Source organism: Pinus tabuliformis, chromosome 8 (assembly GCF_031772625.1).
Source record: "Pinus tabuliformis cultivar Carrire ecotype Pingquan chromosome 8, CPIR1, whole genome shotgun sequence".
Lineage (NCBI taxonomy): Eukaryota > Viridiplantae > Streptophyta > Pinopsida > Pinales > Pinaceae > Pinus > Pinus tabuliformis.
The window spans coordinates 1,805,105,210-1,805,117,752 of record NC_142294.1 but is presented as its reverse complement, the minus strand read 5'-3'; the positions used below and the strand labels follow the sequence as shown (position 1 = coordinate 1,805,117,752).

Sequence of the window (12,543 nt, the reverse complement as noted above, 5' to 3'; positions counted from 1 at the left end):
GTGTAGGATTGATCTAACGATCATCCGATTCCGACATGTATTCATGGAGATATGAATTTATTTGTATTCTTGACAATTTGTCAAGGTCAGCCAGCAAGCAAAACAGTGTTTTACACCCCCAACTTATCCTCAACGTGGCATATAAAAGGGGGAGACCTTGTGGCATTATTCCACTCATCTCATCACTCATTCTACTCTCTCTCCTACGCATTAGAGGAGTAGGTCTCTCACACGTGTGGCTGGAAGAAGGAGGACGCATAATTAGGGCAGCGTTGACTTGGGTTGACCGTGGAGCAGAAAGGTTGATTCTTGGCAGTGTTGACCAGCGTAGAGTCTCCTTTAACTACGGTTTGGGTTGGGCAGCCTCTCCTAGGCTAGCCACATTTTTGGGCAGCAAACATTGACCTGTTTTGACCACCCTTTGACCAGTGTTGACTGTGAAGGGTTGACCGCAGACCTGTACCTGTGTTGACTGCAGTTTGACCATCATTGCAAATTGTTTTGGGTTATACATTCTTGCTGTTGGAGGCCGAGTTGATTGAGGTTGACTTGAGGTCAATTCTGACCTATTTGATCAGCTTGACTTTGTTGATTAGGGTTTTGTTGGAGCTGTCATAACATTACAGATTTGTGTAATTGTACTATCGCTCTCTCTCTATTGAATTATTGAAGAATATAAGAAGAATTGATCAAGGGTTTCCCCGCATTGGGGTTTGTCCTTAGTTGGTGCCACATCTTGTGTCTCTTGTCTTGGCTTGTCTTCTACTGTTTACATTTATGTTCTATTTGCATTTTACTATCATGCTCTGGAAATAAAATTATGAAGTAAATTGCTCTTAAGCATAGAACATACCATAATTTTACATGGTTTCAGAGCTGAGGTGAAGACAAAGCCCAAGCAAGAGTGAAAAAGCAATCACCGAAGACAGTTGGAAAGGTCAAAAGGCTTCATGGTTTCCTCATCCAACTTCCTGGCCGAAGACAAGCTCCATGAGAACTTTGACTATCACGGATGGAAGATGTCTCTTGATCTGACATTGGAAGAGCAAGAAGTGTTGGACTATATGAGGGGTAAAATTTTGGAGCTTCCATCAAATGCACTGGCTGCTTCAAAGAACTCGTACACTAAGGGTGAAGTCAAAGCGAAGAGGATTATCCAAGGCTCTATTGACACGTGTTTGGTGGCCTACATTTCCGAGTTGAACACCTCCAAGGAGATCTACGACAGATTTCTCAAAAATAAGTTGAAGGATATTAAGAAGGGCAAGGACGAGGATACTCAATCCTACTTAAGGATCACTGAGATCAAGAATGATCTTCTATCGATTAGAGAAGTCATTCTTGACAGGGAACTAACTATCACTACCCTTGGAGGGCTCCCATCCGAATGGTATATACTTAGAACCACTCTTCTCAACAATGATCGAATTCCGAGATTTGAAGAATTGATGTCGAGATGCATTCAAGAAGAGACAAGGATGGTGGAGCAAGAAATGCCTTCAAGTAAAGGCAACCCCACTACTTTCTCCTCTCATGCCAAAAGGAGAAATAATTCTGGGTCTAAAGGTCATTTCAAAGGAAAGCCCAGATCGAAGGGTGGAAGGAAAGGAAGATGCTTTGTTTGCAATAAATTTGGCCACTATGCAAGGGAGTGTCCAAATAGAAAGGACACATCACATGATGATGATCAAAATCACTCCAGGGGCAACTCCAACAACAATCAAAGGAATGGCAGGTTCAATGGCAAAGGAAAGAGGAATGCAGGAAATCAAGGAAATGGTCAACCCTCCAAGAAAGCAAGGAACTCCAGATATGAATCAAATGTTGTTAATAATAAGCAAGATGATTATTATCTGATATCGGCTCTCTCTACTACCTCTCCTCCAGACTCGTTGGGCAATTGCTTTATTTATAGTGGTGCCTCAAGGCACTTCACTGGTTACAAGGAAGCTCTCTCTAATCTAATAGAGAAGCATACAAACTTGGAGATTATTCTTGGAGACAATTCCACCTATCCCGTAAAGGGTGTAGGGAATGTTACTCTTCAATTAAATCAGGGTAACACGATCCATTTGCAAGAAGTCTTATATGTACCTAATCTCAAGAAGAATCTGATGTCCATTTTGGCAATGGAAGACAAAGGCTACAAGGTGGCATTCATCGATGGCAAGGTACGTGTTTGGAAAAATAATTTTAGAGATGCTTTTACTCTTGGGTTCCGGGTTGACTCTTTATATCAAGTTGGAGGAAGTCTGTTGGGGGTCATGTCTTGTGACACATCTCTACAGTCTGAACTATGGCACCAGAGGTTTGCCCACCTTCATTATAAAGCTCTACCCGATGTGAGACAGATGGTGACAGGGATGCCCGAGTTCAAAGTAGAGCATGAAGGTGTATGTCCGGGATGTGCCGAAGGAAAGCTCAAAAGGGGACCATTCCCCTCAAGCCATAGCAAGTCTACAGATATATTGCAGTTGGTCCACTCCGACATATCTGGTATGATGCCCGTAAACTCTTTGGGAGGATATCTATATTATCTCACTTTTACAGATGATTATTCTCGCAAGACTTGGATATACTTCTTGAAAAGGAAGGATGAAGTGTTCACCTGGTTCCGTCACTTCAAAGCCTTGATCGAAAATCAAACCGAGAAGAGAATCAAGATATTAAGGACTGATAATGGGACCGAGTATGAATCCAATGAGTTCCATGACTATTGCAGAAAAGCTAGCATTAAGAGGGAGACCACAACACCATACACTCTCGAGCAGAGTGGTGTGGCCGAAAGGAAGAATCATACGATTGTGGAAGTCGTTTGTGCCATGCTCCATGATCGAAGGCTTCCGAAATTTCTATGGGTCGAAGCTACGAATACCGCCGTATATGTTCAAAACCGATGCCCTCATCAAGCATTGGATTCCAACACTCCCGAAGAAATGTTAACTGGCAAGAAACTTGATGTCTCTCATTTTAGAATTTTTGGAAGTCCCATATATTTTCATGCGCCGAAAGAAAAAAGAAGCAAATTGGGTGCATCTGGAAAGAAAGGAATCTTTGTGGGCTATAGCGAAAATTCTAAGGGCTATAGAATCTATGTGGTTAGTCAAAGGGAAGTTGAGATAAGCCACGATGTCACCTTTGGCGAGGATATGGCTCTTAGCAAGGTTGACAACCTTCCTATTTTAAGGAAAGATAAAGAAGCTGACACCAGGAAGTCGAATGAAAAGGAAGATGAAACGATGCCCGATGTTGAAAAACCTATGGATCCAATTGATCCCCCTCCGCAAGAGCCTTCCTCCTATAGGAAGAGGCCCTCATCGCTTAGGGGGACTCTTGAAGATGCCGAGAGACATATTGCACCTAAAGGGACTTTCCGTGAAAGCAAGAAGCCGACCAGGTATCAGGGATACCTGACCATTATGAGCACGATCATTCAAAACAAGCCTACATCGTTCGAAGAAGCCTTGAAGCATCAAGTATGGAAGGATGCTATGAATGAAGAATACGAGTCCATCATGAAGAATGATGTCTGGGATGTGGTCCCCAGACCCCAGGACAAATTAGTTGTCACCTCGAAATGGCTTTACAAAATCAGGCATGAAGTTGATGGGAGTGTTGAAAAGTATAAGGCTCGCTTTATTGCTCAAGGATTCTCTCAAAAGGAAGGTGTGGATTACGATGAGATATTTGCACCTATTGCCCAATAAACCACCATCCACTCGATCATAGCCCTTGTTGGTTCGCAAGGATGGAACCTACATCAGATGGATGTCAAGACTGTGGTCTTGCATGGTTCGATTAAAGAGGAAGTCTATGTGGAACAACCCGAGGGGTTTGAGATTCATAATCAGGAATCTCATGTATGCAGGTTGAAGAAAGCTCTCTATGGGTTGAAGCAAGCACCCCGAGCTTGGTATGAGAGGATCGATAGCTATTTGATGAAGTTGGGATTCACTAGGAGTGAAGTCGATCCAAACCTTTACTTTAAGGTTGAAGATGATAAGCCTCCATACTGGCATTGTATGTTGATGACCTCTTTCTGACAAGTGCAAACCCTCTCATTCACAAATGTAAGAGGGAGTTGGCTTCCGAATTTGAGATGAAGGACCTAGGACTGATGCATTATTTCCTAGGGTTGGAGGTCTGGCAAAAGCCAGGAGAAATTTTCCTATCTCAAGGAAAATATGTGGTGAAGGCATTGGAGAGATTTGGAGTGGTGGACTGCAAGCCCGTAACTACCTCGATGGAGCTTAACTTCAAGAAGTTATGCGGTAGTATTGCCGGACCTGTATTGGGAAATGCTTCTGAGTATCGTCAACTCATAGGAGCACTGATGTTCTTGGTGAACTTCTGTCCGGATATATGTTTTGCAGTCAACACGTTGAGCCAATATATGGTTGAGCCTCATCACTCACATTGGATTGGTGCCAAGAATCTTCCGAGATATCTTCGAGCCACAATCACTCATGGACTGAGATACACTGCCAAAGATGTGAAGCTGCATGGTTATTCCAATTGTGAGTGGACAAGGAGTGTGGTGGACCGAAAGAGCACTTTCGGGTGTTGTTTCTCTTTGGGTTCTGCTTCGATATCCTGGATGAGCAGGAAGCAGAAGTCGGTGGCTTTGAGCACCGCTGAGGCCCAATACAATGTTACAAGTATGGCCTCCTATGAAGCTGTCTGGTTGCGGAAGCTCTTTAGTGAGTTGTTTGGACATACGTTGGATACTACCGTGATCCTCTATGACAACCGGAGTGGGATTCGTTTATTAGAGAATCACGTATTTCATGATCGCTCCAAGCACATCAATATCAGGTACCACTTTATCCGGGATATGGTACAAGGACGAGCAATAAGGCTCCATCATATTAGGACTAATGAGAAGGTCGCCGACATTCTGACAAAGCCTCTGGGAAAGGTCAAATTCTTGACTTTCTGAGAACGACTAGGAGTCGTGGAGAGACCCTCTTATGAGGGTCCTGTATGATATGTACATTGAGCTCTGGGAGCTCCGAGGGGCTTGGGGTACTTCTTGGAGTGATGAACAACCATAAGGTGAGTGGTTCAGCCTTCCCCTAGTGGTTTGTTGTGTACAAGGTGAGTGGTTCAGCCTTCCCCTGTGATACCCCATGGCAACATGTAGGCAGGATGACTAGTTCAACCTTCCCCTAGTGGTTTGTTGTGTACAAGGTGAGTGGTTCAGCCTTCTCTTGCTGAGACATCCTACCCATGCAGTCTGGGACTCATGGGAAGTACCTCTCATTTGGCCAATGAGTAGGGAAATGAGGATAGAGACCATAGTAGTACCAATGGATGCACCATGTAACTACCGTACTCCCTATGCTAGGATGATATTGATCTAAAATCAATTGGAACTAACTTCGGGTCAGTAAGAGTAGTATGAGACACTCTCTTTATTTGGAACTAATTTCGGATCAGTAAGAGTGGTATGACACACTCTCTTCATTGGGACTGACTTTAGGTCAGTAAGAGTGCTATTAGACACTCTCTTTTATCTAGGACTGACTTCGGGTCAATAGAGGATGGTATGATACATTCTCGATCACTTCTTCTTCTTCATAGTTCAGCAGAGCAGAGCAGTGCATTGATGGCAGAGATAGTACCAACAGACAGATGGATTAGCAGATGGAGTTCTCCCTAGTTGAGAAGGGGTGTTAAAATTGGCAACTAGGGCCAAACTCCATGTGGGTCACCTTATTTATGGCAGCTGATATTTTTCTTAGATTCCTCTTATCGAGAGGTGTAGAATTGATCTAACGATCATCTAATTCCGACATGTATTCCTGGAGATATGAATTTATTTGTATTCTTGACAATTTGTCAAGGTTGGCCAGCAAGCAAAACAGTGTTTTACACCCCCAACTTATCCTCAACGTGGCATATAAAAGGAGGAGACCTTGTGGCATTATTCCACTCATCTCATCACTCATTCTTCTCTCTCTCCTACGCATTAGAGGAGCAGATCTCTCACATGTGTGGCTGCAAGGAGGACGCAGAATTAGGGCAGAGTTGACTTGGGTTGACCGTGGAGCAGAAAGGCTGATTCTTGGCAGCGTTGGCCAGCATAGGGTCTCCTTTGACTGCGGCTTGGATTGGGCAGCCTCTCCTAGGCTAGCCGCATTTCTGGGCAGCAAACGTTGACCTGGTTTGACCAGCGTTGACTGTCAAGGGTTGACAGCAGACCTGTACCTGCACTGACTGCAGTTTGACCATCATTGCAGACTGTTTTGGGCTATACATTTTTGCTGTTGGAGGCCAAATTGACTAACGTTGACTTGAGGTCAATTCTGACCTGTTTGACCAGCTTGACTTTGCTGGTTAGGGTTTTGTTGCAGCTGTCATAACATTACAGATTTGTAATTGTACTATCTCTCTCTCTCTGCTGAATTATTGAATAATATAAGAAGAATTGATCAAGGGTTTCACCGCATTGGGGTTTGTCCCTAGCTGGTGCCACATCTTGTGTCTCTTGTCTTGGATTGTCTTCCACTGTTTACATTTATGTTCTATCTGCATTTTACTATCATGCTCTGGAAATAAAATTTGAAGTAAATTGCTCTTAAGCATAGAACATACCATAATTTAACAAAATCATTACAGATAAGGCACCTGTTTGGAAGGCTGTTGGCATGATTTTGGAAGCACCTGTTTACATTTATGTTCTATCTGCATTTTACTATCATGTTCTGGAAATAGAATTTGAAGTAAATTGCTCTTAAGCATAGAACATACCATAATTTAACAAAATTATTACAGATAAGGCACCTGTTTGCAAGGCTGTTGGCATGATTTTGGAAGCTATATATCCACAAGTGTTTTGAACACCTTGCATTGTCCATTCATTGAACTTAGCACTTAAATCTATTGTTTCTGATGTGCTTTGGATTGGAAGCATTATTGAGGATGCACGGGATATCTGCAACTTTGTACAAAATCATACAAATGCCCTCTCTATCTACAAGGAGTACATCAAGGAGAAGAAGAAGAAGATGGGCAATGCCCTAATTAGTCTTTACCAGAGTTAGAACATAAACAGAAAGATGGTATTGCAGAACAAACATAGATCAATAGTGATGACCAGATCAAGCACAATTACAAATTATCTTATGAAAATCACACAGATTCGTGATAAAATTGCAGTGGATGGGAAGAAGGTTGAAGACACAAAGCTAGTGAACATGGCACTGAATGGATTCCCATCTCCATGGGAACCATCTATCAAAGGTATCTATGCTGGGGAAAATCTTCCAGACTTTGAAAGGCTTGGGGAGAGAGAGAGAGAGAGAGAGAGCAGGGATTCCAGCAGAGATGAATCCAGGCAGCAAGCAGCAGTTAGTACAGGTGCCAAACAGTTTCATAAGTGTATGGAACAGTTTTGTACAAATGTCTGTACAGTCATATGAATAGACCGTACAGTCTGTTCTGCAGACAATATAGCAGTTTCCTGTTGTTTGTGACTTTTTTGGCCGGCTGTACAAGCTCAATTCATGATATTTTTTGGTATCCCTGAAGTGCTGTTTTTTATTGGGCAGTGTATAGAGGTTTCCTTGCAAGTTTTTCAAAGAAATGAATAGCTAATCTGTAGTAATTATCAGTGTGTCTGTGAAATTAATTTTCATGTATCGCTATTTAACTTCTAGCTATTGGGTGATTGATGCTATGGTCTGAAATTTAATTCCAGCTTTAATTAAATTCAACAATCTACTTGATTGATTGAGATCATAAGGGCATTAATTGCCTAGGACTTGAAACTTTCACATAGAAGAGATCATGCCCCACAATTTCAAATAGTTATTTTGAAAGCAAACATGGAGCACATATATCCATTCTGCACTTGCAGATAAAGATTTTTGTGCTCATTCTGACAAAGCACAATTAAGATGAGGTTTCTATATGCCAATATGGCATTATTTTAGCTCATTTAATTTTCAAAAACATGTGCAGAATAGCTAGGATTCTGAAAATCATTATTTTTATTATTAAATTCTTTTTCTGAAGGCATGCATGTACTACACAATAGAAGAAAACTCAAGAGCATAACTAGAGATTGCTTGTTCATAGATTACAAATGTGTATCCTGGGCAGTTGAATATGCAAACTAACCCTTAAAAATACAAACATTTCAATTACGAGTTAATTTTTATTACGTTTTATGATATATCCAATAATCAGTGATTACAACATTATCACTAGATGCATCTTCTCGTATTTAGGTTTTATGTAGCAATCAGTCATTTTAATATTATGACTAGGTACATATTCTCATATTTATGCTTTATCCAACAATCAGTGATTCCAAAATTATCACTAGATACATTTTCTCATTGCATGATTGTGCCTGTAAGGGAAATCAAATGTAGGTATATATCATCCACTAGAAATTTCATATAAGCTCAGATTAGTAATTAAAGCCCAGAAACGTTGAGATCTTGGCAACCTAATGGTTTGCGGGCTTTGTTTGGAACATGGAATGCTAGTACGATGTACAGAGATAACAGCTTGTGTTTGTCCTCTCAGCGATGGATTAACCTCAAGGACAAGGCTACATAGAATTCTAGTTATGTTGACCTTATATATATTAGAATGTGTCTCAGCCTGCAGGGACAACTCTCTCTTCGAGGCATGCAGAGGCAGACTAATGGGTCACCCCTCTCTTAGAGCAGTTTTGTTGGATCATTTCAGGGAGGGCGATATGAAGAGATCCCCAGATCACCAGGACTGCTCTAAGTCATTGTAAGAGGCTCGAATGTGAAATTAAAACCTCATAAGTGGCATTTCATGGTGAAAACATCGGTAACTAGACGGCACAGAGTTACATTTAAGCATCGAGCTTCACCAGCTCAAAATCCGAAGGACAAAAAATTGTCATGGGGTGTACACAAAGGCATAGAAGCAACAACATTTACTATATTGCCGCAAATTCAATCATATAGGATCCGGTTAAAACCACAGATATAACTGTGACAAGAAATCAAAGCCGACGTAGGACATAGCGATCCCACAGTCAAAGCCTCACAGTAATAAGGGACCCGCCATGACAAAATTGAAAATTCAAATTCAAGTGCCCACATTCAAGAAGAATAGAGAATACAGATATGAGTTAGACTTCAATAAAACCATCACCAAGCAAAGCTAATGGCATGTCAGTTCCATGCTGAGGAATAGCAGGGTTCCAATCCAGGGAACCCCTACTCCCCGGACGAGGCCAGGTGAAAGTCCTAAGCAACTTTGACGAAAAAGTTACCACGGTTGTGGCAACAGCTGGGTTGATCCTTCGCGATTGCTGAGTTTGCAAAAGTGGCCTTCTGGTAATTTAAATTCTTCCTATATGACAATGAATCATCATCTATGGAAAAAATCAAACAAAAAGAACTTAAATGTAGGTATGGAAAAACCAAAAAGTCGAGCGAAAGGATGTTAATGTAGGTATGAGCGCTCTGCAAATTATCAAATGTATGCCACTTTGTCAAACCTCTAAGCCCTTGTAAAATGAGTTTAAATTTTGAAGCAACTCACCTTGATTTTGAGGCCATGGCCATCTCTGAGCTTTAATTCAGATGTGCTGTCCAAGACCTCACTGCCATGCCTGAAACCTGTACAAGCAAAAAACTCTGTGAAACTCTAGAACAAACAGCTGACCAAATTGATGACAGACTTAGATTAGATCCAGTAACTCGGATTGGGTTTTCACTAATCATAATAATAATACCTTCAAACTATACCCAAAATATATCGTTTGTTCATTTAACTAATTATTGATAATTGGTTATCTTCCAATACTCCCACTTGATCCAATAACTCAAACTAGGCATTCACAGAAATACCCAAATTACCCATTCTAACACTTTCAAACTATACCCAATATAAGGAATAGATCCTCTACCAGCACAAAGGCCGAATTCCTGCAGCAGTCTGCCCGTAATGTTGCAGTGAAACGGCAAGGATTCGGCATTGTTATTGAAACTGAAATGGGTATTTAACATATGAAACGGATTTTCAATGTACGAAATGCCCAACTGAAGCAATCTGCGATCTGAAGACACCTCGTACTGAAAATTTTAAAAAATGTAATAGGAAAAGCAGATAACGGGGCCTGCGCTGGATGCAAATCTCACGGAAGGCGCTCACTCCCAAAACGGGGAAGTGCTAGACACCGTCAGATAGACGCGCGGCCAGAACAGGCTGCGTAATCTACTCGATGAAATCTCGTTTGTAATTTCTATTAATTGGCCTTTCTTTTCCTCAAGTTTTCATACTGATGCTCTGATTTCAAAATTAGTGGGGCGTTTACTAATTTCAATGGAAGCCAGCGACTATTTTCACCAAAAAGGCACATTGAACTAAAAGCATGAAACCCGGATCTGCCGTGGCTTTTTGAAGATTTTATGAGAACAAAAGTCAAATGTATGAGTTTTTAATGAGAAATATGGTTACAGATATTTATCCTCCTTTCTTTGGCTATTGTGGAAGAAACCGCCGCATCTTCTAGCCAAGCGAGATTGAATTTTTATGAACAAATCATTATCATAAAAGATTAAAGAGTAGTAAATTTTGATTTGGTTATATATAAGTTTTTTTAGTTTTTTTAATGTTATTTTATTAAGTGAAATAGAGGTTGTTTTTATTGAAGTAATTGTTATTGTGTGATTTATAAGGTATTTAAAAAAAATAGAGCAAATAGAAGAGAGTAGATAGACTAAAATTGTCTTTAATGACATATTGTGTGAAAGAAAGAAGACTTTGATGGGGCAAAATAACAAATGGTTTAGTAAATGGGCATTTGCTTGAGCATGTATCCCACAAACAATAAAGAGATAAAAGTTTTTGTTATGGATAAGTTTAACAAACTTACTTGGCAGAAAGAGCTAGGGAGAAAGAAAAAGTATTATATTGAAGAGTTTAATCTCACTCATAATCCTCAATAAAAGCGTACATAGTGGACAATATTTCTTGGAGAGCCAAAATTCTTATTGTTCAATTAAGGACTAATTCTCATCAGCTCCATTGTAAAACACAGCACTAGAAAAGGCCAAAAGAAGTCTGGGAGGAAAGAGTATGTATTTTTTGTTTTTCCGAAAAAGTGGAAACAAAAAAACATTTCATTTTAGAATGCGAGGCCTTCAAAGACATCAGGGAAAGTTATGCGGATATTCTGGCAGCTAGATCTGAGGATAATCTATTCATCGAGGGGTTTGTTGAGAAGCTGGGAGCGTTTATAGTGAAACTTCACAGGAAAATGACCGAATACAAGAACCAAATAGAGAAACAAATGTCCCATAAGCTATTCTTAGCCTCGTGGGTGTTAAATAATTTATTTATTTCTTTTTCTTTCTATAAATTAAATGACTCTCAATTAAGATTAAGAGTAATAAAATTTTAAATGATTGATAGATGTTGATAGATATTAATTTATAATAAACATCAAAATATTTATTAGTTTCCGCAACGGTAATAATCAATTTACATGTTGATCACTATTAGTGTAATGAATAAATTATTATAAAGTGTGCTAATAATTAAACTAATCTGAAGAGTAGTAAATTTTCACATATTATTGGTGTACTTATATAAATTAAATGAGTAATAATTAAACTAATCTCAAGAGTAGTAAATTTTAAATCATTGATAATGTTGATAGACATCAATTCATAATAAACATCAAAACCCTAATTAGTTCTTAGCAAGGCAGGACTCTAGCAATGGATTTGCCTATTGACCACTAATAATTTAGCCTTGACTAATGTGACATACAATGTTTAACTTTAAAAAGTAAATATTTTTTTTCAATATTATTAAAAACATTAATTTTCAAGCATTTGATTAGACCATAACTTGTCTTTGGTTGATAACTATCTCACATATTGTATGCCACAATTTAAGGATATAGTTCCAATATTCATGCAAGATATTTAGATATTTGTGCAATTGATTTTTTATTTTGAAACTTTGCAAGAAGACCATCCAAAAATAAACTTCTTAAAGATAACTCATAGGCAGTAACATATTTACCATCAGTTACTTCTCATTGTAATTTAAACAAATATTTGCATAAAAAAGAATATGATGTAAATAAATATATTTATCAAGAGTTACTTCCCGCCATTATTTATGCTGTCATCATCATAGGATTAAAAGTATAAATGTGTAGACCTATTAGTGGTTACTACCCACCAAAATTCATGCAAGTCCTTGTGCCTAAGCAAACAATTAATTCATTCACTTCACATGTCAACTTATTATAGGTTTCAATTAACATATTGAACACTATTAATTTCGCATTGACCAATATATGTTATAATTTTCTATACAATTTTTCCCATAGCACAATTTCTAACTTGAGTGGTAGGACTAAGTTGTCATGCAGTGCTTGTTTTGTGATACATCTCACCTTACCAAAATAAAAATAAAAAATCATAAAAGTTAACTAATTATAACCTCTCTCCTTTTTTGGCTTGACCCACAAAGGATTTGAACCTTGAATCTCATAGTTTGCATCATACTTCATAACACCACAATTGTCAA

General features: G+C 39.3%; 1 protein-coding gene across 2 annotated transcripts in view; it reads right to left on the bottom strand.

The window, feature by feature from the left end:
• LOC149243453 (GDP-mannose transporter GONST1-like) overlaps positions 1 to 10,458 on the bottom strand; it is a 192,525-nt gene extending 182,067 nt beyond the window's left edge. Inside the window, exons 1-2 of one of the 2 annotated variants that reach the window (XM_089374520.1) lie at positions 9,905 to 10,458; positions 9,538 to 9,614 (exon numbers count right to left, since the gene is read on the bottom strand). In XM_089374520.1, coding sequence (XP_089230646.1) covers positions 9,538 to 9,560 — 23 coding nt within the window. In that variant the 5' untranslated portion in view covers positions 9,561 to 9,614; positions 9,905 to 10,458. Of the gene's footprint in view, positions 1 to 9,537; positions 9,615 to 9,730; positions 9,868 to 9,904 lie in introns of those variants that run through there. The other variant, XM_089374521.1, reaches the window with a different exon arrangement.
• Positions 10,459 to 12,543: the final 2,085 nt, after the last annotated feature.